This window comes from Bufo bufo, chromosome 3, assembly GCF_905171765.1.
Source record: "Bufo bufo chromosome 3, aBufBuf1.1, whole genome shotgun sequence".
Lineage (NCBI taxonomy): Eukaryota > Metazoa > Chordata > Amphibia > Anura > Bufonidae > Bufo > Bufo bufo.
Window position 1 is genome coordinate 581,452,351 of NC_053391.1, and position 25,699 is coordinate 581,478,049.

Here is a 25,699-nt window from a genome sequence, read left to right on the forward strand (position 1 = left end):
AGTATCATTAAAGGGATTTTACAGGATTTTAATATTGATGACTCATCCATATCAGATTGGCGGGGGTCCAACATCCGGCTCCCCCACCGATCAGCTGTTTGAAGAGAAGGCTGTGCTCAGTGCAAGCGTTGCCCTTCCTTCACTGTTTACCTGCACGCTGTCGACATCATGGCAGGTATATGTCATAATGGGGAGTAGGAGAAAACTCCCTACTGTATAGCGTGGGTAAACAGGGAAGCAGCTAGGCCTGATAACCAGGAAAAGGGAGCGGGTCACCTCCTAAGCCACCCTTATCCTGACCCAGATGGTAGGTGGGCTCATACACAGGAACCTCGGACCCCGAGTCGCCCTGATGATCCCTGTATAACGGTTAGGAGCTAGAGAAGACCTGTTCCTCCAGAACGCGGATGAACAGGAGTCTCACAGGCCAAGCAGCAAGGGTAAGGGAAGTCAGTGAACAGCAACTGGATCGGCAGGTAAGAACCCAGATACAACAACACACCAGAACAACAAGCACTTACCTGCCGCAGTAACAGGGTGGAACACCAGCACTAAACAGACCAGGCATGGAACACAATACTAGACATAACAACACACCCTGTACATAAACCCTAACCAAACATATTCAAGGGAAGGAAGGGGAAAATACAGAAGGATGACATCGCAAGACCTTGATGTCTAATTAGTTGGCCCTCATACTGGAAGAAAGGAATATCCAGGGCAGGAGCATAGCTCCAGCACACACCAAGGCTGGAGAACTACTGACCTCACGCTCACAACAACAGATTAAGAAGAGCCATGAGGCCACACCCAGAACACACCTAGCCAGAAGTTAACCCCTCCAGAACCAGACAGGGAAAGAACCAGAAGAAGGAGGAAAGCACAAACATGCTGCACCACAACACGTTGCCACAGGCAACCAGAATGCACGGTTAATGTGTAACGGTGCACAACAAGACCATGTCCCAGCCGTGAACGTATAATTACATGCCGTTGCATTCACTTCTATGGGGCGGCTTGTTCCTATTCAAGTGTATAGGAACATATATACACCTGCTCGCCACTGCGATGTCGACAGCAAGCAGGTAAACAATGAAGGGAAGGCAGCACTCACACGGAGCGCACCCTTCTCTTCAAACAGCTGATCTGATCGGTGGGGGTGCTGGGTGTAGGAACCCTGCCGATCTGATATTGATGACCTATCCTGAGGATAGGTCATCAATATTAAACTCCTGGAAAACCCCTTTAAATCGTTATCTATCTCTATATCGTTAAAGTGAGACTTCAGGAGTTATAGGTGATCTCTTGGTGTCTGCACAGACGGATCCTCTCCTATAATGCAGACGTTTGGATCCGTTCAGAACGGATCCGTCTGCATTAGAGTTTAAATAAAAAAATTCAAAGTCTGAAAGTAGTTCAGACAGATCCGTCCAGACTTTACATTGAAAGTCAATGGGGACAAATCAGTTTGAAAATTGAGCCATATTGTGTCATCTTCAAATGGATCCGTCCCCATTGACTTGCATTGTAAGTCTGGACGGATCTGTTTGCCTCTGCACGGCCAGGAGGACACCCGAACGCTGCAAGCAGCGTTCAGGTGTCCGCTTGCTGAGCTGAGCGGAGGCTGAACGCTGCCAGACTGATGCATTCTGAGCGGATCCGCATCCACTCAGAATGCATTAGGGCAGTACGGATGCGTTCTGGGCCGCTTGTGAGAGCCATCAAACGGAGCTCACAAGCAGAGCCCCGAACGCTAGTGTGAAAGTAGCCTAAAATGTCACCTACACTGATGAATTAAACAACAAACAAATGGACATTAAATATGAATTGTAATTTGTGCTTGTAATGATAATCATAATAAAAATCATATTTAGGCCTCATGCACACGACCGTGGTGTGTTTTGTTGTCCGCAAAACACGGATGGCATCTGTGCGCGTTCTGCAATTTGCGGAACGGCACGGACAGCCTTCAATATAAATGCCTATTCTTGTCCTCAAAGCGCGGACAAGAATAGGACATGTTATATTTTTTTAGCGGGGCCACGGAACGGAGCAACGGATGCGGACAGCACATGGAGTGCTGTCCGCATCTTTTGCAGCCCCATTGAAGTGAATGGGTCCGCATGCGGACCAAAGCAACGGCCGTGTGCATGAGGCCTTACTGACCTAAATCTCAAGATGCTGCAGGGCTGTGGTCAATTAGAGCATATGGATATCATAGTGAGGGTGAACCCTGCTCCTGTCTCCTGTCAAAATGGAGAGATGTTAAAGCAGTATTCCCACCTTAGATATATATGACATTTCCACAGGATATGCCAGAAACGTCTCATAGATGTTCCACTCTAGGACCTGCATCTATCTGTGCTACATTTGGTCAGGTAGGCACTGCACCTAGGCAGAGAATGAGTGGAAAGGTGGCCATAGAAACATAGAAACATAGAATGTGTCGGCAGATAAGAACCATTTGGCCCATCTAGTCTGCCCAATATACTGAATACTATGGATAGCCCCCGGCCCTATCTTATATGAAGGATGGCCTTGTGCCTATCCCATGCATGCTTAAACCCCTTCACTGTATTTGCAGCTACCACTTCTGCAGGAAGGCTATTCCATGCATCCACTACTCTCTCAGTAAAGTAATACTTCCTTATATTACTTTTAAACCTTTGCCCCTCTAATTTAAAACTGTGTCCTCTTGTGGTAGTTTTTCTTCTTTTAAATATGCTCTCTTCCTTTACCGAGTTGATTCCCTTTATGTATTTAAAAGTTTCTATCATATCCCCTCTGTCTCTTCTTTCTTCCAAGCTATACATATTAAGGTCCTTTAACCTTTCCTGGTAAGTTTTATCCTGCAATCCATGTACTAGTTTAGTAGCTCTTCTCTGAACTCTCTCTAGAGTATCTATATCCTTCTGGAGATATGGCCTCCAGTACTGCGCACAATACTCCAAGTGAGGTCTTACCAGTGTTCTGTACAGCGGCATAAGCACTTCACTCTTTCTACTGCTTATACCTCTCCCTATACATCCAAGCATTCTGCTGGCATTTCGTGCTGCTCTATTACATTGTCTTCCCACCTTTAAGTCTTCTGAAATAATTACTCCTAAATCCCTTTCCTCAGATACTGAGGTCAGGACTGTGTCAAATATTCTATATTCTGCCCTTGGGTTTTTACGCCCCAGGTGCATTATCTTGCACTTATCCACATTAAATTTCAGTTTCCAGAGTTCTGACCATTCTTCTAGTTTTCCTAAATCCTTTTCCATTTGGCGTTTCCCTCCAGGAACATCAACCCTGTTACCTATCTTTGTGTCATCAGCAAAAAGACAAACCTTACCAGCGAGGCCTTTTGCAATATCACTTATGAAGATATTAAACAAAATCGGTCCCAGTACAGATCCCTGTGGAACCCCACTGGTAACATGACCTTGTTTTGAATGTTCTCCATTGACTACCACCCTCTGTTGTCTGTCACTCAGCCACTGCCTAATCCACTCAACAATATGGGAGTCCATGCTCAATGACTGCAGTTTATTGATAAGTCTTCTATGTGGGACAGTGTCAAAAGCCTTACTAAAATCTAGATATGCGATGTCTACTGCACCTCCACCGTCTATTATTTTATTCACCCAGTCAAAAAAATCTATAAGATTTGTTTGACATGATCTCCCTGAAGTAAACCCATGTTGTTTTTCATCTTGCAATCCATGGAATTTTAGATGTTCCACAATCCTATCCTTTAATAGGGTTTCCATTAATTTGCCTACTATTGATGTCAGACTCACTGGTCTATAGTTGCTCGATTCCTCCCTACTACCTTTCTTGTGAATGGGCACGACATTAGCCAATTTCCAATCTTCCGGGACGACTCCTGTTACTAATGATTGGTTAAATAAATCTGTTAACGGTTTTGCCAGCTCACCACTAAGCTCTTTTAATAATTTTGGGTGTATCTCATCAGGCCCCTGTGACTTATTTGTCTTCACCTTATTTGTCTTCACCTTAGACAGCAAACTTAGAACATCTTCCTCTGTAAAGATACATGCATCAAACGATTTATTAGTCATTCTTTCTAGTGGAGGTCCTTCTCCTTTTTCTTTTGTAAAAACTGAACAGAAGTATTCATTAAGGCAGTCGGCTAGCCCTTTATTCTCTTCTACATACCTTCCGTCCTTTGTTTTTAATTTAGTTATTCTTTGTTTTAATTTCCTTTTTTCATTTATATATCTGATTAATGTCTTATCCCCTTTTTTCATAGACTGAGCTAGTTTTTCTTCTGCCTGCGCTTTAGAAGTTCTTATAACTTGCTTGGCCTCTCTCTGCCTAATCTTGTAGATTTCCTTATCTTCATTGCTCTGGGTTTTTTTATAATTACAAAATGCTAGCTTTTTATTTTTAATGATTTGGGCCACTTCTGCTGAGTACCACAGTGGTCTCCTCCTTTTTTTGTTTTTACTGACAAGTCTAATGCAATTTTCTGTTGCCTTCAATAATGCACCTTTTAAGTAGTCCCATTTCTCCTGGACTCCATGTAATCCGTTCCAGTCTGATAAGGACTCATTTATGACTAATTTCATTTTTGAAAAGTCTGTTTTTCTAAAATCTAAAACTTTTGTTTTTGTGTGGTGGGACTCTTTCACAGTTCTTATATTAAACCACACTGACTGGTGATCACTAGTTCCCAAGGTTTCGCCTACAATGACATCATATACCAAATCCCCGTTTGTGAATACCAAATCCAAAATGGCCTCCCTCCGGGTTGGCTCCTCAACCACTTGTTGTAGAGATAACCCCAGTAGGGAATTTAGAATATCTGTACTCCTGGTAGAACTTGCTATTTTGGTTTTCCAGTTTATATCTGGGAGATTGAAATCTCCCATAATGATAACTTCTCCTTTCATTGTCATTTTAGCTATTTCTTCAACTAGTAGATCATCTAGTTCTTTAACTTGACCAGGTGGTCTATATATCACACCTACACGAGTTACTGCATGGTTAGCAAACTGCAACGTAACCCAAACTGACTCTATGTTGGCCTCACCAACTTGTATTAGGTTAGATTTAATGCTATCTTTCACATACAGGGCCACTCCTCCTCCTTTCTTGCCTTCTCTGTCTCTTCTGTATAAAGAGTACCCTGGTATGGTTATGTCCCAGTCATTTCTTTCATTAAACCATGTCTCCGTAACAGCCACTAAATCTACATTCTCAGATGCCATTATTGAATCAAGTTCATTGATTTTTTTACCTAAACTGCGAGCATTTGTAGACAGGACTCTGAGCTTATAATTTCTTAACCTCTGTGCTTCTGACCTGTTCTGGCATTGTTTCGGGGGGCAAATGGACTCTTTTATTTTCACTCTTTTGCCCCCCCTTCCTAGTTTAAATACTCTTTCGCAAATTCTTGGAGTTGTTCACTAAGTACATTTGTTCCTTTGAGAGAAAGATGCAAACCATCTTTTTTGTACAGTTCCTTTCTATTCCAAGTAGAGCTATCATGAGAAACAAAGCCAAATCCTTGCTCTTGACACCATTTACCAAGCCATATGTTGAACTCCTTTATGCGCCTCTGCCTATCATTCTGAACATTATGCACAGGCAGAACTTCAGAAAATGAAATGGTGGATGCAAAATCCTGTACGTCATTACCAAGTGTGATAAAAGATTTTTTCACCTCTGACACTTCATTGCAAGCCAGGTCATTTGTCCCTAGATGGACAAGAACATCCACGTCCCCTTCCTGCTTTGCTTGCTTAACAATATTAATAATACGTCTTCTATCTCTTCTAGCAGTAGCCCCAGGGAGACATCTCACAAAACCATTTTCTTTAAGCTCCACACTTCTTATGATTGAATCACCCAGCAACAGCTGCTTCCTTTGAGACTTCACTTTATCTTTTTTGTTGCATACATTAGACATAGGAGTCGATGGTTTCACACCCTTTGTGCTTGAGTCCATATCCATGTTGTCCTTACATTCTGAGAGTGCTGCAAATGAATTATGGAGAACCACCGACTGTGGGACATGTCTTCTATCCACCACTCTAAGACTTCCAGAACCTACAGTAACCCATCTGCCATTTCTGGGGGTCCTCTGTGGCAGTGGCATTGCAGCAGTCCTAGCTGGAGTTTGTTTAACAGATAATTAAAATATTTCAGCTTTCAAAAATGCAATTTCCTGCTGCAGTAAGGAGAACTGTCTACAGATCTGACAGCATCCGAATCTCAGCCATGAATGTGCACGGCTCTCTACATTTACTACTGTGGGGTAAGCGTGCCCAGCTATTTCCATGACTATCATAGAAGAATGGAGAGAGCAGAGGACATGCGTTACTATCTGTCCACTTATTCTTTGCCTTGATGTGGTAGCCACCTCATTGGGTAGGATGGGGGACCTCTGTTCTGGAGGTTCTGGAGAGGTTCAGGTTCCAGAAGAGTGACCCGCACAGTATTGGACTGTGATTCCTTGGGCCTACCAGAGGAAATGATTCTCGGGGCCCAACTCCTATATTATCAATAAAGTCAAAAAGGTTTTAAAACAAAGAAATAGACCCTAGTGGCAAGGAATTAGCTCCAAAAGGTAGCTGCAAATATGTCAGAGCCTGGTCTCACTGGAGGATCCTCTGGTACTGTGATGTGCCATAAAGACTCTGGAGTCACATCTATTAGTCATTTATGGCATATCTTGTGGATGACAATGGGAAAAATCCCTTTACCTTTGTCCATGTATTCATTTGAAGGCTGCCTGTTCTATATTTCCTCTGTAGCGTTGACTGCAATGGAAGCTGATTGTAAATTCAACTGGCAAAATCAACTTGTTGCTGGGGGTCGTGGCAGCCCGACCCGTGGCTCTCATACTAAAGGCTGGTCTGTGATGAGGCAGAGAGTGGTGGTGCGTGGAAAACGCTAAAAGGACCAAGGGGGAGGCGCCAAAATCCCTAGAATCTAAGACATGGATCGTATAGATCCCTGAAATGAAATCTATGAAGCCTATAAAAACGAATACAGTAGCGATACTTACACACTTAAAGGATGTGTTCACCCTCAGAATCAGATCATATAAAATCAAATAATGATGTAAATAATAAAGTATAAAATCAAAATGTTAGTGACTCTCTTCACCCAGGAGGGTAATGTGGGATAAAGCTCAAGACACCCACACCACACCACCTGCACCTGGGTCGCCCGTAGAGATGTCAGAATCTGACAATGACCACTCAACACTGCATCTTGAACCTTTTTCTTTTTCTTTTATTCCAAAGCCAGGGTTGGGGAGTGAAAGCTTTCACTCCCCCACCCTGGCTTTGGAATAAAAGAAAAAAGGTTCAAGGTTTCGTGTGGGTGTCTTGAGCTTTATCCCACATTACCCTCCTGGGTGAAAAGAGTCACTAACATTTTGATTTTATACTTTATTATTTACATCATTATTTTAATTTTATATGATCTGATTCTGAGGGTGTACACATCCTTTAAGTGTGTAAGTATCGCTACTGTATTAGTTTTTATAGGCTTCATAGATTTCATTTCAGGGATCTATACGATCCATGTCTTAGATTCTAGGGATTTTGTCGCCTCCCCCTTGGTCCTTTTAGCGTTTTCCAACCTTCACCACTCTCCTTCTCTATCACCTACCCTGAGCTTTTCAAGGTTAGGTTGAGACCATTGTCAGCCTGCCCACCTATGCTCTACTAAGAAATACTTTTGTCCAATTTAATATAACTTTTCCCTACTCTTTTTTACACTGTTCGCTTTTTTGCCTTCCTTTTGGCGCCCTGCGAAGTTATTCCTGGACCCTCCTTTTGAAGGTCCAGCGACTAACACTCTCTTTTTCTTTCCCTGTATCTGACTGTGATGAGACAACAGCTTACACCTAAATTGTTATAGGACAGGACCGTAACCAACAGTATATTATTCTATGATGATAAGAATAGAAATGTGGGTGGGATTGTGACAACTTCCCAATTGTTTTTATGATGACAAGAGCAGTTATCACTGAGGCCTGAATATAAGATAAAACATAAAGGGGGTCATTTACTAATCTGAAATATGCCTAAATTAGGCGTATTTCAGGCACAGATAACTGTTGCGCCGCTATCTGCGACTTTTCCCTGCTCACGCCAGGTCTAAAATTGTGGGAAGGGGACTTATTCATCATTTTCTAAATGGTCTAAATGTAAGACCAGGGCCGGATTAACGTAGGGGCGGATGGAGCTGCAGCTCCAGGCCCCTGCATGAAAATAGGCCCAGCAGCCCGCATAGGCCAACCGGAGCTAGGCCCGCATGGGCCGCCTCGCTGAGGTTGCCTGGCGGCCGCCCCGCAGCCCTTTAGTAGGACCGAACCGTGCCGACTGTCAGATGATGACAGGGCCGGCGCGCAAGGAGAAATCTCCCAGGCCGGCCCTTTACAGAACTCACCAGGACAGTGTCAGCTGACAGATCAGGTCAGGTGACAGGTCAGCTGTGCACGCCGCGCTGCGTCGTCACGTCAGACTCCTCCCCTGGGGCCTAGGCCATGCCGTAAAGTGAAAGACCGTGATGGCTGCTGCGCGCAGGAAGTTCAGAATTCTTCCTGCGTGGAGTCAGGGGTGCTGCCAGCGGTGAGTCGCGTTCAGCAGCCTTCAGTGTACTGCCCAGAAAACAACTCATAGGCGGTAAGTAAATCAGCATTGGCTCACCTCACCTATTATACTGTATAATTTATACATGTCATTCAGGAGCATGGAAAAGCTGGGTGATGATTTTTTTCACCTAGCTTTTCCATGCTCCTGAATTGCATATCTGCTTATAGGCATATATATCTTTATAATAGCTGAGCCTTATCTACTATAAACAGATATGCCATCCAGGAGCATGGAAAAGCTAAGTGAGAAATAGTCACCTAGCTCTTCAATGCTCCTGAGTGGTATATCTGCTTATAATAGATCAGGTATTATAAACAGATATGCCTATAGGCAGATTTGCAACTCCGAAGCATGGAAAAGCTAGGTGACTATTTATCACCTAGGTTTTCCATGCTCCTGAATGGCATATCTGCTTATAATAGATCAGCTATTATAAACAGATATGCCTAAAGGCAGATTTGCCATTCAGGAGCATAGCATGGAAAAGTTAGGTGAGAAATTGTCACCTAGCTTTTCCATGCTCCTGAATGATATATCCGCTTATAATAGATCAGCTATTACAAACAGATATGCCTAAAGGCAGATCTGCCATTCAGGAGCATGGAAAAGCTAGGTGACTGTTTCTCACCTAGCTTTTCCATGCTCCTGAATGGCAGATCTGCATATAATAGCTTGGCTATTATAAACATGTATGCATATAAGCAGATATGCCATTCAGGAGCATGGAAAAGCTAGGTGACTATTTCTTGCCTACCTATCTTTTCCAAGCTCCTCAATGGCATATCTGCTTATAATAGATTAGCTTTTATAAACACATATGCCATTCAGGAGCATGGAAAAGTCGTGAATAGCTTTTTCATGCTCCTGAATGACATATCCAGCAGCACTAGTTAACTCCTTGGGGGGTGGCTATACATAATACAGCCATCTATATAGATGGCTGTATATTTAAACTGTGGCCAGAGATGTACACTTAGGCTAAGTTCACACAGCAGATTTTTCACAGGCTAAGTTTACACAGCAGATTTTTCACACGCAAACCCGTGCGTAAATCTGCTTCAAAATTACGCATGAACTTTAGTCCAATAGACTTGAATGGGATTACGTAGACCCGTTCACACTTCAAACTTTATGCATGCGTATTTTCACATGTGTAATTTTGCGTAAATTCACACTTTATTTGTGCTATAAAAAGTTGCTCTGTGTTGTGTTTTCATTTTCTATAAAAAGGCCCATTAAAATCTTCTGCACCAGGCCCATGATGCTCTTAATCCGGCCCTGTGTAAGACAGCTCATTAGCTGGCTTACATTTATAATTGGCGCTGGATGTGGCGAAGTTATGAAGAGGCCTGTGCCTCTTTATAACTTCGGCGGATCCACCGCCAGCTATGGACCTTTATTAAGACCAGCATCCAAAACGCCGGTCTTACTAAATGTGTCCCAAATTGTAATGAACTTGGCTTTGATTTTGTCTTTATTGTTCTATTTTCCAGGTACCTTTGCGCTGCTAATCTCATTCTTTGGATTTCTGCACTGCTGGATGAACGCATTTGCTGAGATGCTCCGCTTTGCAGATCGCAGGTTTTATAAGGTGACTGCACCTTTCTTCATCTTATACAATGGTTTGCATTTGATTGCTTTACCATAAAGCCGCTGTTTCCATTTTCTACAGGACTGGTGGAATTCCAAGTCCTTCTCCAACTACTTCCGCACATGGAATGTGATCATCCATGACTGGTTGTATTATTATGTCTACCAGGATCTGCTATGGGTGAGGATTTCATCAGAAGAGTATTAGGACAATCTGGAGGTGTGAACCTGCACTCAACAACTGAAATATTCTTTATCTTTCAGCTGCTCAAGAAGCGTTTTCGCACAGGAGTGATGCTGGCTGTATTCCTCATCTCTGCCACTGTACATGAATATGCTTTAACAATGTCTTTTGGTTTCTTTTACCCGGTCATGTTCTGCCTTTTTGCTCTTTTTGGAGGTATATATGACCACCATTTTCTTCTATGTCTTTTACATAATGTTAGCAGTTGCAGTAGCATACATAGCAGAAAATGGGTCCCCATTATGTTTCTGGTTCATGACACCCAAAACGGAAATGTCTGGTGAGTCGATATCCCACCTCCTTTCCTCAGGAGATGTAAACCCTGCACAAGTTCTCACCACCCAATAACAAAGAGAATGGGTCCTAACCAAGAGTGGGCCCCATCCTCTCAGGACCCTAAAGCATCCATCTGCCTCTCTGGAATATATGTCCTTGGTTAGCTGAAAATATGTCATTACTACAGAGACTTTATTCATGTGCATGTTTAGTTATCCACATACATCTAAAATTCAACATCATGTTTGGTAGCTCCAAAGCTGCTGCATTTCTGGTAAGACTCAATAATCTGTCAATGTACTACCGTAAGTACAGTAACGATAATGCAGACCAGTGCATTTCAGTTGATTAACCTGCGATTGATCATGTACAACTCTCTACAAGTACATAATTCTAGATGAATTTATGAGATCATGTTTCTTAAAGGGGTTGTGCAGGAGTTTTATATTGATGACCTATCCTCAGGATAGTTCATCAATTTCAGATCAGCAGGGGTCCGACAACCAGCACCCCCACTAATCAGCTGTTTAAAGAGGAGGTGGCGCTCCATGAGTACTTGTAATTACATTCGCTTCTGAAATGATGGGCAGTATACTGAAGAGGAAGTAGCAATTAAAGGGGTTCTCCAAGATTGGTAACCCATGTTCAGATGGCCAGGTAGGGTGCAGCAATTAAAAAAAAAAAGTCTCACCTGTCACCAGCCCTCTGGGTCCAGCACCTAGCTTTCTTCACTGCCCCCCTGCTTTTTTCTTATTCTTGCACTCTGCCAGGCCATCTGAACATTGGTTTTCTGTCTTCTTTATTTAAAGTTGTCTGGGTAGGTCATCAATATCAGATCAGCAGGATCCAACTCCTGGCATCCCCACCGACCGCAGTTTACCAAGCATAGTGCTGTCCATTGCATATCGATTGCGCTTGGTATCATTCATTTGAATGAGACTGAGCTGCACATATGCTATGTAACCAATGAAAGTGATGTCATAGGCCTAGGAAGAGGCGGCAATGCTTCTTCAAACAGCTGATAAGAGGGGATGCTGGGAGTCAGACCCCTACTGATCAGCTATTGAAGACTTATCCTGAGAATAGGTCAATACTAAACACCCAGAAAACCCTTTAAAAGAGAACTTGTCAGGAGTTTCATGCTGCCCGAACCATGGCTCCCTGTTACAATTTATTTATTTATTTTAAAACAGGCTCTGCACAGTAAAATAAGTTATTTTTACCTTTGTTCCCCCACTGCTCCCGTTCTGACACTTCACAGTCTCCACTGGTCTGTGCTTCAGAAAGCAGAAACTGATGGGGGACCATGAAACATCAGAATGAAAGCAGTATGGGATCAGAAATCAGTGGGGGACTGCAAAACATCAGCAACAGGAGCAGAGGGGATTGGAAAGCAGAAATCATCAGAGGCTCATGAAGCATCAGAACAGGAGTGGTGTGGGATCGGAAAGGTAAGAATAAATTACTTTATTCATTTACACCATTTGGAGCCTTTTTTTAATGGCCGGACAAGCCCTTTAAAACAAAAAGGCACACTTAGCCAATCCAAGTGGGCATATTTGTGGACAGTGGCTCACCTTCCTAGACCTCTGGATCAAGGTGCACTGTCCTTGGAGCACCCAAAGCCAAATTAATATTTAGAATATAAATAATCGCTTTGATGACAGGCACTCTATCATCTAGTATGGCATGAAAAATAGTCTGTTATGTTAGTTGTACATTATATCCTTTTAATACTTAGTGCACAATACCAAAAAAATATAAAAAAAATACAATGGAATAAAACCAAAAAATAAAATGATGTATAAAAAGTCAACTCATTTGGATTCTAATATGTTCTCCCATTCATCAAACTTGATCCATATATTAATCATTATATTCGTAAATCATTAAATAAATAAATTATTGAACCATGATTCATGTGACAGATAGATAAATGGATAATTCCTGCAAATCAAGAGTTAAATCACAAAATGTTATTGCAGAAAAATAATGAATAAATTAGTCCTCTGAAGTTGATTTCAGTCTCTTCAATAATTAAATACTAATTCATATATAGATCATGTATCTTTGACAGGCTGGGTTTGATTTAAATCAAACTGATTTAAATCACAATTTAAATCACTAGTCAGTAAGGCTTGATTTAAATCATAGTTTTCTACATAGAGACTAATTCTTGCTGGTATCTTATAATATGCAAGTAGACGAAGATTTTTAGAATAACAACTTTTCATATTAGTTTGATTAGGTTGATTCTGTATTCATAGGTTTGTAGAAGTTAGGATTAAGGTCTTTTTCTCAACTCTGTTCATGTTATACCATTTTTGCTGTGAAGAAGAGGCATGTGATCTCTGCTGAGTCAAATTCAGTTTTGAGAACTGCAAAAGTAAACCAAGCATCTGTGATAATATCTTGTAGGCAGAAAAACTGCCCAATAATCTTACAAAAACCTCTGGAAGAGCATGACATTGTGAATGGATTAATAGAATTTATTTACAAAAAAAATTAAACTATATGTAAATAAATAAATTCCATTAATCCATTCACAAGGTCATGCTCTTCCAGAGGTTATTCTACATAATTAAAAAACTAATCTTTATTTCATGATGGTATAACCTTTGGATGGTAATATATTTTCCTCAAAAAGCATTTTATATAAAAAAAAATCTGATTTAAATAAAAAAAATCAGTTTTTTTATTTATTTTTTAAAATCATTGATTTTTATCCACCCAGATTTTTGATTAGTAGGATACTTTATAAGTGTTATTACATTACCACCCCATGGACAATCTGTGTTTCTGTCCGTGTGCTCTTCCTCCTGCACTTGCCTCGTTGTTAATCGAGGCAGAAGCTTCTCACCTGGCGCTGCTCAAGTTCTTTCGGATTTCTAGGTGGTCTTTAGCTTTCCGCTTACCCGCCTGATCGTTGCATTCAATGTGCGGTCTATTGTGCTATCCGATGTGAGTTGCAGGCTTGAATATATCTTTACAGCGGAGATGGTAATAACTGGGGTTGTTTAAATGTATCCCTTCAAATATTTGTGGACATAGCTATGGCTTGTATAACCAGCTTTATGCTTGGATACGCAAAGGTTCTGTGGTTTATTTGTAGGTTCCTTACAGCATGTGTAGAGTGAATATGTTATGTATTGGTATAAGTAAGGCTACTTTAACACTACCATTTTCAATTCCGCTATTGAGATCCGTCATAGGGTCTCAATAGCAGAAGAAAACACTTCAGTTTTGTCCCCATTCATTGTCAATGGGAACAAAACTGAACTGAACGAAACGGAATGCACCAGAATGCATTCCGTTCCATTTGGCTACGTCCCCATCGGGGACAGAAAAACGCTGTAAGCAGCGTGTTTATGTCCGTGATGTGCTGTGGAAGAGGACGCAGGACACAATAGAAAACGAATCCGTCCCCCATTGGATTTCAATGGTGTTCAAGACGGATCCGTCTTTGCTATAGAAGACATAATACAACCGGATCCATTCATGATGGATGCATGCGGTTGTATTATTGTAAAGGAAGCGTTTTAGCAAATCCATGACGGATCCGCAAAAAAACGCTAATGTGAAAGTAGCCTAAGACTTCCTTCTTATGTCTTCCAGGCATATTTAATTTCATGATGAATGATAAACGGACCAGCCCAATTTGGAATGTGATGTTATGGACCTTCCTCTTCATTGGTCAGGGGATCCAGCTGTGCTTATATTGTCAGGAGTGGTACGCCCAGATCCACTGCCCCCTCACAGAGGTAAATCTGAATAGTGATTAATGTACTAAATACAGATTAGGGATCAGTAGGAGAAGATGACCTATTCTAGATTCTACTAATACAATAGATGATTCCTGACTGACACATTCTGGTTGGTTTTCAGCCATGGACGCACAGACACATAAATGCTTGCTGTAGCAAGAAAGGAACATTGTATTCAATGTAATATTTATAGTGCAAATATAAAATACATGAATGGGACATTCTGTGCCCTGACGCTCAGTGTTCCCAGTTCACATCCCTTTCTACGTTTACCACACCTTTAAAAGTATTGATATACAGAACACAAAAGTGTGTGCAGTCTTAGAATCCCTCGTGGGCTTATGCCCAAGCAATTATGGGGAATAAGCCAAATGTTCCCGATAGCTGCTGATCGCTTATGCAGGATAATGTGCTTCCAGCAAATGATGATTTTAAAGGCTATGGGCACCTTTGGGGACACAGCGTCAGAGCAGCTCTCTGAGTTGATTCACTGTAGAGAAGAATGCAATGGTCTGAAAATGCAATGAAACTGAAAGCTGTAGAGGAAAAACTTTTTTTAAAAGACAGGCTACAAAAATAACGGAGGGTCTTAAAGGGGTTATCCAAACCCTATAATTCCCCCTCTAATTCCCGGGCCCCTCACCCAGGTTGTCGCTTCTGTTGCCCGCACGGCCGCCACTGCATCTCCACATTACGCGGATCAAAACATCCAACGACGGGAGAGCGAATAGCAGGCTGCGATGGTGATCAGCCTCCATAGCGTGTCTTGATCCGTGCGACTGGGAGATGCAGCGGTGGCCGTTAAGCGAAGCGGATGCCAGGTAACAAGGTAAATACAACTGGTGTGAGGGTCCTGGGCATTAGAGGAAGCATTATAGAGTTTGGATAACCCCTTTATGCATAAACATACCAGGATAGACTAAAAGAACTTAATCTGTATAGCCTTGAGCAAAGAAGGGAAAGGGGACATGATCAAAACCTTTAAATAAGTTAAAGGGGTTATCAAAGATCTATAATGCCCTCCCATATATGCCTGGGTCCCTCACAGAGGTTGTACTTACTTCGCTCCCCCGTGACACTTCTCATACCGGCATGGCCGCCGCTGCATCTCCCCTTCACGTGGATGAAAACGTGGGAGCTAGCCAATAGCAGGCCGCGACAGGGAGGAGCCTAACTTGCATCACCCGCAATGCACGCCGACATAGGCATAAACACTATGCATACCAGACAAGTGCTACCACTACAGCACCACTCCATAAAACTGCAGAAGACCTGACTAAGCTCCTGTGCTATCAAGACTACATACAAAACAATGTGCACCACAAAGTGTCTCCAGTAATACTGTGAAGAAGGGCTACAACTAGGGATAAGCAGGATCTCCGTACAGTATTAGAATATATTGGCTCCGATGAGCCGAAGTTATTGCTTTGCGAAGTCTCGCGAGACTTCACACAATAACTTCATAAATTAATTTGTAATGTAAAAAACCATTTCCCGAACTCGGGTTCGGTTCCAAGTGGTACCTTGGAGCCGAAGCCGAGTTCGGGAAATGTTTTTTTACAGTTCAAATTAATTTATGAAGTTATTGAGCGAAGTCTCGCTAGACTTCGGCTCATCAGAGCCAATACATTCTAATACTGTACAGAGCTCCTGCTCCGTACAGTATTAGAACAAAGTTTTATGCGAATCAAGTTTGGATGTTTCATCCGAAGTCGATTCGCTCATCCCTAGCTACAACCCAATAGAAAATAATGACTGCCACATGTATTATATAAATGTATAGGTAATACAGTCCTGATCAAAAGTTTAAGACCACTTGAAAAATGGCAAAAACTCATATTTAGCATGGCTGGATCTTAACAAGGTTCCAAAGTAGAGCTTCAACATGCAACAAGAAGAAATGGGAGTGAGACAAAGCATTTTTTGAGCATTTAATGAAAACAACGAATAAACTGAAACAGGCTGTTTTTCAGCTGATCAAAAGTTTAGGACCACACCTCCAAAAAAAAAAAACTAAACCCCCCCCAAAACAGAAATCCAACTTCCAAACATGAACTCAGTAATAAGTAGCTCCGCCATTATTGTTTATCACTTCCAAAATTCGTTTCGGCATGCTTGATGCAAGCGTTTCCATAAGTTGAGTGCGAACATTTCTCCAAGTGGTGAAGACGGCCGCACAAAGGCCATCTACTGTCTGGATCTGTTGTCCATTTTTGTAAACTTCCCTTGCCATCCATCCCCAAAGGTTCTCAATTGGATTTAGATCAGGGGAACACGCAGGATGGGCCAAAAGAGTGATGTTATTCTCCTGGAAGAAGTCCCTTGTCCTGTGGGCATTGTGTACTGTAGCGTTGTCCTGTTGAAAAACCCACAGACGAGGGCCCTCAGTCATGAGGAATGCTCTCTGCAACATCTGGACATAGCCAGCGGCCGTTTGATGCCCCTGCACTTCCTGAAGCTCCATTGTTCCACTGAAGGAAAAAGCACCCCAGACCATTATGGCGCCCCCTCCACTGTGGCGCGTAGAAAACATCTCAGGTGGGATCTGCTTGTCATGCCAGTAACGTTGGAAACCATCAGGACCATCAAGGTTAAAAAAAAATTCTTATTAGAGAATAAAACTTTCTTCCACCTTTGAATGTCCCGTGTTTGGTGCTCTCTTGCAAAGTCCAAACGAGCAGTTCTGTTGCGTTCAAGGAGACGAGGTCTTTGAAGACGTTTTTTGTTTTTGAAGCCCTTCAGTCTCAGATGCCATCTGATGGTTATGGGGCTGCAGTCAGCACCAGTAAGGGCCTTAATTTGGGTTGAGGATCGTCCAAGTGTCTTGACGTACAGCCAATTGGATCCTCCGGCTCACTGCTGATGAAATTTTTTTGGGTCTTCCACTTGACTTTTTCGTTCCATAACCCTCAGGATCATTGAGGAAATTCCAAATGACTGTCTTACTGCGTCCCACCTCAGCAGCGATGGCGCGCTGTGAGAGACCCTGCTTATGCAGTTCAACAACCCGACCACGTTCAGAAAGAGAGAGGTTTATTTTGCCTTTGCCATCACAACATGTGACTACCTGACAGAAAATGACAATGAATCTACATCTTTGCACAGATTTGGCCTTTTAAAGGCATGTGGCCCTAAAATTTGGATCAGCTGAAAAACAGCCTGTTTCAGTTTAATCGTTATTTTTAATTAATTGAATGCTCAAAAAATGTTTCGTCTCACTCTCATTTCTTCTTGTTGCATGTTGAAGCTCTACTTGGAACCTTGTTAAGATCCAACAATGTAAAATATGATTTTTTGCCATTTTTCAAGTGGTCTTAAACTTTTGATCAGGACTGTATTAGAGGGGCTGTCTGGCTCCTGGAACGCCTGGCTGTTTTCCCCAGGGCCGGCTGCTTCTGGCCATGTATTTCCCATACAGGGACTGCTGCCAGGACAATGTAGTATTATGTGGTTTATTTGTAATGTAATGCAAGGATATTCTGCCAGAGTTTCCTGCACAAGGGGAGTTCCCTGTATGATGTGAAATTGGCCTGTCACTATTATTAGACAACCCCTTTGAAAGAGGACCTGTCCCCTCTCCTGACATGTCTATTTTAGTAACTACTTGCATTCCCCATGTAATAACAATTCTGGAGCATCTATTCTTATGGCTCTATGGTGTGCCATTTGCTTTATTATTCCTGCTATAAGTTATTAATGAATCACTAGCATTTTGCAATGAAGGTCCAGATGGGGCTTACCAGTTGGAGTGTTTTCCTGGACATTCAACACTGGCAGCACTGATTGGATAATTTCAGACTGCATGGACCCCCCCCAAACTGGTAACACCCATCTGGACCTTCAATGCAGACTTTCTAGCAATTCATTCATAAACATCTATCAGGAATAATAAAAGAATGGCTCAACATAGAGTCATAAGAATATATGTTCCAAAAATGGTTACTACATGGGGATTGCAAGTAGTTATTAAACAGATATGTCAGGAGGTGTGACAGGTCCTCTTTAATATCTGTAACATGTGAAATAGCCCTATCACCTTTATTTGTTAGCCCCTTTAATATCTAATACCAGCACCTGGATCTGAATTATTTTGTAATTGTATGTAATTAAAAATTTTGTATACTGAGTTACTCATTAAAATATATCGCCACCTGCTGTTGTTTTGTTTTTGTTATTTTTCTATCAACTTCACTGGAGGTGGGGACACATTCCCAGTTCCATCCTTCAACTGCCTCCCGTTGCTACTTCCCGAAAGCTGCAGCAGAAAGTCGCACCCCCTGAGCTGCAGCAGAAAGGACACACCTCCTGAGCTGCCAGGTTTTGATATAAATCTAGCAGAGCATCTGGAACTGTGAATAGAGAGACATCTGGTTCTAGCATTGTTAGAAACAGATTGTGATGTACTACATGATGTAATAATGGGATAACCTCTCATGTTTTTTTTGGTTTTTTTTTTGCAGAAAACATTCTGGGGACTGGTTACTCCACGCTCATGGTCATGCCGTTTATGATTGGGACTATAGTAGCTGCTTAACAATATATCTCTATCTCCAAACATCTGTGATGACCACAGTATGTTCTAATGTTCTTCCAGATATAGGAAACTGACATCCAAGAGGCTGAAATGATGACATTATATGTACCTGTTGTCATACCGCTTTCTAGAAAATCTACTGTATAAATAAAATATCAGATGACATAAATTTTCTAAAAGTGTCTGAGAGAACAAATATTCTGGTTACCTCAGGGAAGGATCAATAGTTAAATTCAAAGTTAATTTAAATTCAGTGGTTAAGATGTAACATCTGTGAAGATATCCCATGGTTTAAATGGGTTGCCCCAGTAGAAAGTCTTATCTTCTATCTAAAGGATAGCCGAAAAGTGTCTGATTGGCAGGGGTCCCACTGAGAATGGGGGCCCTGCTTTCCCCAGGTCGAAGGAAGTGGTGGTCATGCATGTAAGCTGCCTCTCCATTCAGCTCTATGGAACTGCTGAAGCTGGCCAAGTATAAAGGATTTTCTATCTCTGGCAGGGTTGAATGGGAGATTCCATGAAACTAGGGAATACAGGATCCCAGTTCTCATGATCGAAGGGTCCCAGCAGTCGGACCCCTGCTGATCAGACATTTATTTCCTATCACCGAGCAATCAGTGTACTTCAATAATACAGGTGTTTTACCAGTGAAATGGCAGTGCTGCTTGGTTGGATCTGCCAGCCATCACACATGCCCCAATTCTGGACTGTTGGATGTTGAGTGTGGTTTCCAATTAGAATAGATCAGAAAAGATGATTCTATGATGAAATATTGTAACCCGAGGCCATTGTAACTTGAAAGATCATTGGACCATTTCTCAAATCCAAAAAAGCTGTTCTCCATAAGGAAGAAAACTGTCCATTAAGTGTCAGATATAAGTGGCTACCAAGTCAAATGGTTGACTCCTTGTGCTGTACGTGTGCTGTCTAGGAAAATGCAAACAACACAAGTCAGTCAAAAATGGAAATGTGGACGAGGCCTCAAATGATGATTTAGAGAAATGGGCGGCTATAGCAAAGGGTCTGAATACTTATGCCCATGCAAAATGTTCTTTTTCTTTTTTAATAAATTTGGAAACATTTCTAAAAATGCTTTCATTTTCTAATTATGGGGTATATTTTTTTATTTTAGCACAAAGTGACAACATAACAAAATGTGAAAAAAGTGAAAGGGTCTGAAGACTTTCCGAATGCACTGTGATTACAATATTAAGAATAAATATATTGGGGTAAACTGTACAATTGATAGAAGGTTCTAATAGCAAGTTGGGCCGCCTTTAGTCTGGATACAAGATGAGATACAGTTGGGCATGGAGGCATACCAGATCCACATGGTATCCACAAGGTGGCACACTTGCCTACAGATGTTGCAGCTAGCTACAGTAGGTCCTGAACAGGCCTGACATACCAGCTGGTCCCATAAATGCATGATTAGTGATAAATCTGGCAACCAGGCATGTGCCTCCAGTCTCCCCCGCAGAGCTTTCACGCTGTGCCACGGGGGTCTTCTCTACTTGCTCCTGCTCCTCCTTCTCTTGACTTTTGTGACCAAGGTCTGGGACTGACCGAAACATCTAGATTTAGAGTCACAAAAAAACAGAAATTTTTCCATATCTGCCCATGTTCTAAATGGAGGATATGTCATAATAAAATAATTTTATTTGCATGTTAACCCTGAGTGTGCAGTGGTATTTCTCTTACGGTTTTCTCCTTGGATTATATCCACTCCACTGAAGCACCTCACCTTTTGGACAGTGAGTGCAGCCCAATTAATTTACTTTCGTGTCTGGGTGGTGGACAGCAAAACTATGGGAGATGCTTGTGCTTGTCGATGGTCCTTCCCTACTGGTGGTCTGACTGGGCTGTCCGGAGCCAGTTCAATGTGTGTGCATACCCTTATGTAACCACTGCTCGCAACACCTCCAAACAGCAAGGTCCGTGTAACAGCGGCTGCTTACCACTGCGGTCCCGGGCGCCGTGTTCAGCGGTGATCTGCTGCCAGTGTTTCCTTTCAGCACCAGCGCGCGTCACCTCCTGTGTTTTATGGGTTGGATCATGTGACCTCGCCAACCAATCCTAGCCCTCCTGCACATATATAAGTGGCTCAGCCCCGTTCCCAGATGCCTCAGTGTCAAGGTCCTTGTGTCCTGCTAAGGTTCCTGATAAACGCTTGTGTTCCTGACTCGTACCTGTATTCCTGGACTCTGCTACCTGTTTGATCTCTGCCTGCTTGCCTTGACTCTCCTGTTGCCGATCCAGATTGCCTGACCTGTACCTGTGTCACCTGCCCTGACCTTTTGCCTGTCTGACTTCGCCTCTGCCTCATCGTTCGGTCCTGCACTGTTACTCCTGGTAACGACTCAGCCTGCTGACAATGCCTATACCTCTGGTACCTTTCTCAGGTACCTCCTGGTCCGCCTGAACCAGCTGCCTCGTGTGCTTATCCTCCTTACGAGGTAGCGGCCTGGTGTTTCCCTCGGAAAAGTCTATCCCCACCATGAGGGGTACTGTGAAGATCGAGGGGTTCACTTAGACAATGCCCTTAGGGAAGGTAGGACACATGGCACAGTGGGTTTACACCCGCTAGTTCGTGACAGTACACTGAGGCCATGGACCCCGCTGATCACCCCAAGCTTGTAGTTCAGGAATTGTTACATGAAGTGAGGCATCAGAGCGAACGTCAGGATGTCATGATGCAGTTCATGCAAAATGTTGCTGCTCATGTGGATGCCATCTCTTCTCCGGCTACTGCAGGGTCGCCAGCCGCTGCTACCCCTGCAATATCCACAACGGTGAATCTGGATTTTTGTGCCCCTGGTGTGCAACTCCCTCTGCCATCCTGCTATGGTGGAGATCCAAAAATCTGTCGTGGATTCCTGAACCAGTGCCTGATCCACTTTGAGTTGCATGGGCAGAGGTTTCCCACTGAGTGGTCCAAGGTTGTCTTCATTGTGTCCCTGCTGTCTGATGAGGCCCTTGCTTGGGCAAATCCTATTTGGGAACATGGAGGTCCAGAGACCACTAATCTTCAGTCTTTCCTGGCTACCTTCTGGCTGTTCTTTGGAGAGCCCGGCCGCACGTCCCCAGCTGCATCAGCTTTGCTGCGTCTATGACAGGGTTCCTTGTCTGTGGGTCAGTACGCCATCGAGTTTCGTATCCTGGCTGCCGAACTTGCATGGAACAATGAGGCTCAACTGGCGGTGTTCTGGGAGGGCCTTTCTGACCACATTAAGGATGAATTAGCTGGTCGCGACCGTCCGTCTACTCTGAATGACCTGATCACCTTGGCCACAAGGATAGATATGCGTTTCAGGGAACGTTCTAAGGAGGTCACATGCACCAGAAGACCACCTCATTTGGCTCCATCCTTGCAGAGGCCGGTTCTTCCTCTAATGTCCACCCCATGAGAAGAGCCCATGCAAATAGAGCCCCTTCGATTGTCTGACCAGGAACGTTTACGCCGCAAAGCAGAGAACCTGTGTCTGTATTGTGGAAGCAAGGCCCACTTTGTGCGATAATTGTCCACAGAAGCCTGAAACACCAATGTCTAGGATCAGTTGGAGAGGTGGTCCTAGACAAGGAGAAGTCCTCTCCGAAACTTTCAGTTCCGGTGACTCTCTCTCACAAGGGAGTCACACTGTCTGTGCCTGCATTCTTGGACTCTGGGTCAGACGGTAACTTCATTAAGCAAGCTCTGCTCCTTCGGTAACGTTTCCCTACCATCCGTCTAGAAAGGCCTCTGTCTGTTGCTTCCATAAATGGACTGCCACTTCCTGAACCTGTGCTTTCTGTTACTATGCCCCTTAAGTTGCAAATAGGGGTTCTGCATTCAGAGATGATCTCCTTCTATGTGCTGCCAGCATCCGTGAATCTGGTTATCCTTGGTCTTCCCTGGCTGTGTCAGCACACTCTACTTGTGGGATCATCCTGTCAGTCCACCTGCTTATCGGAGGTCCGACCTGCTTCCTCGCCTACTGTACCTGTAGGCCTGGACTTCCGCAGCAGTATGCCAGTTTTGCGGATGACTAGTGTTGAGCGAGCATGCTCGGCCGAACTGCTGTTCGGCTCAAGCATGACTATGCTCGGCACATGGCGGTACTTGGCCCAGTACCGCATGTGCTCGAGCGCCATGCTCGAGTCTGCTCCCTGCACGTTTCTTGTCTGCTATGCAGCCAATAAACGTGCAGGTAAGTACTGTCATCACTGTAATGCCGTAGCCTTGTTTGTTACTGGCATTACAGTGATTGGCTGGCCGGAACACGTGATGGTGCGTGTTCGGCTCATTATTAGTCAGAGAGAGCTGCGCTTAGGAAAGGACAGATAGTGTAGGTAGTGTGATCGCAATCTATTTTGTTGCTGTGTGTAGTGGCAGCAATATAATATAGCCATCAATTTTTTTTTTCATACTTTTTCTATAGAGGGTGTCTGCAGTGACTTGTGACATCTGTGCAATACCTTCTGTGTGTCAGGGCCAGAGATAGAAAAAATATAAGTGAAATCTAGTATATTTTTTCCATACTTTTACGTACTTTTCCTATAGAAGGGTATCTGCAGTTACTTCTGACATCTGTGCAATACCTTCTGTGTGTCAGGGCCACAGATAGAAAAAATATAAGTGAAATCTATTTTCCTTTTTCCATACTTTTACGTACTTTTTCCATATACTGTGCTTGCTGTGAACTGTGACATCTGTGCCACATCTTGTGTGTCAAGCGTGCATATAACATTTAATATGAAGAAAGCGAGCATTAAGGGATGGGGAAGTGGCCGTGATGCTGATGGTTCACTCCGTGGCCGTGGCCCTGGGCACATTGAAATGGTCCCTGCAGCCAGAGCACAAGAAAAACAATCATCCACGATACCTAGCTTCATGTCCCAGTTTTCAGGGCGTCGCAGGACAAAACAATTGAAGTCAGACCAGTGCAACCAGGTGGTCGGTTGGATTGCAGCAGATAATGCTTCTAGTTGGTTAAGAACCACCCTGTCTTACACCAAGTCCAGTCTCAGTAGCCAAGAGTCTGGTCAACAGAATCCTCACCCTGATCCTCCTTCCTCCCACCATGGAGAGTCTGGCCAAACAAGTGATTCCACACTCGGATATTCCAAGGAGCTCTATTCATCGCCATTACTTGATTTGGCCCTCTCGCCAAGCACACTTAAAGAGGGATATGAGATCTTGTGCCCTGATTCCCAACCTCTACAGCATCCACTGTCACAACAAGATGACGGTGGGGATCGGCAATTAGTGTGTAATGAGGTGGATGATGATGAGACACTGTTGCCATTGAGTCAACCACAATTACTGTCTCAAGAGGTTGATGAAGAGGATGATACAGAGTTGTCAATCACTGAGGTTGTGGTTGGGTCAACAAATCAGGAGGATGATCAGAGTGAGGAAGTGGAAGAGGGCTTGGTGGACGATGAGGTCACTGACCTAACCTGGGAAGGTGGAAATCCGAGTGAGGACAGCAGTAAAGAGGGGGAGTGATCTGCAGCACCGCAACAGGCTGCAAGAAGCAGTGGGAAAACAAAAGGGAGAAGGCGGGCCACACCAAACAGGCCCACAACTGTTCCACGGAGCACCCCCTTGCGTAAATCTCCCTTGCCAAGGGGTAGGTGTTCTGCAGTATAGCGCTTTTTTAAGGAAAGTGCGGATGACAAAAGAATAGTAGTTTGCAACCTGTGCCACACCAAAATGAGCTGTGAACACTAGCAACCTCACCACCACCAGCATGATCCGCCAAATGACATACAAGCACCGTAATAAGTTGGACAAACGCCTGGGTCCACAATCTGTGTCTGCGGGTCACACCACTGCCTCTTCTTCCCCTATGGTACGTGTTGACCAATCGCCTGTTGAAGGTGCAGGCGAGGATGCCTCGCGCCCTGCACATGGACCTTCGCAAGCACAATCAGCGACCGCATCCACTTCCCTGTCCCAGCGCAGTGTCCAAATTTCCTTACCTCAGGCATTTGAACGCAAGCGCAAATACTCAGACACCCACCCACAGGCCATAGCACTAAATGTGCACCTTTCAAAATTACTGGCCCTGGAAATGTTGCCATTTAGGCTTGTAGACACTGAGGCCTTCCGCTGCCTGATGTCGGCAGCCATACCACGGTACTCTGTACCCAGCCGCCACTATTTTTTAAGGTGTGCCGTGCCCGCCTTACACCAACATGTGTCCCGAAACGTCACATGTGCCCTGACCAATGCAGTTACTGGGAAGGTCCACTTAACCACGGACACATGGACAAGTGCATTCGGGCAAGGATGCTACATTTCCCTGATAGCACACTGGGTGAATGTTGTGGAGGCTGGGAGCGAGTCGTACCCTGGGATGGCATATGTGTTACCGACGCCAAGGATTGCGGGCCCTACATCGATCAGGGTTTCCGCCAGCACCTATGTTAGTGGCTCCAACCCCCCACTTCTCCTCCTCCTCCACTTCCATCTCCGATTTATCCGCGTGCAGCGGCAGTCAGCCATCAGCCGGTATCTGGAAGCAGTATAGCACTGCAGTGGGGAAGCGTCAACAGGCCGTGCTGAAGCTGATATGCTTAGGGGACAAACAGCACACCGCCGCAGAGCTGTTGCAGGTGATAAGAGACCAGACTGAGCTGTGACTCTCGCCACTCAACCTACAACCAGGCATGGTTGTGTGTGATAA

At 43.7% G+C, this 25,699-nt stretch overlaps 1 protein-coding gene across 1 annotated transcript in view; it reads left to right on the forward strand.

Moving 5' to 3' along the window:
* Positions 1–19,089, forward strand: part of LOC120993919 (sterol O-acyltransferase 2-like) — an 88,411-nt gene extending 69,322 nt beyond the window's left edge. The window contains exons 7-11 of the mRNA XM_040422382.1: positions 10,115–10,212; positions 10,294–10,392; positions 10,476–10,611; positions 14,347–14,492; positions 18,956–19,089. Coding sequence (XP_040278316.1) covers positions 10,115–10,212; positions 10,294–10,392; positions 10,476–10,611; positions 14,347–14,492; positions 18,956–19,006 — 530 coding nt within the window. The 3' untranslated portion in view covers positions 19,007–19,089. The remainder of the gene's footprint in view (positions 1–10,114; positions 10,213–10,293; positions 10,393–10,475; positions 10,612–14,346; positions 14,493–18,955) is intronic.
* The last annotated feature ends 6,610 nt before the right edge of the window (positions 19,090–25,699 follow it).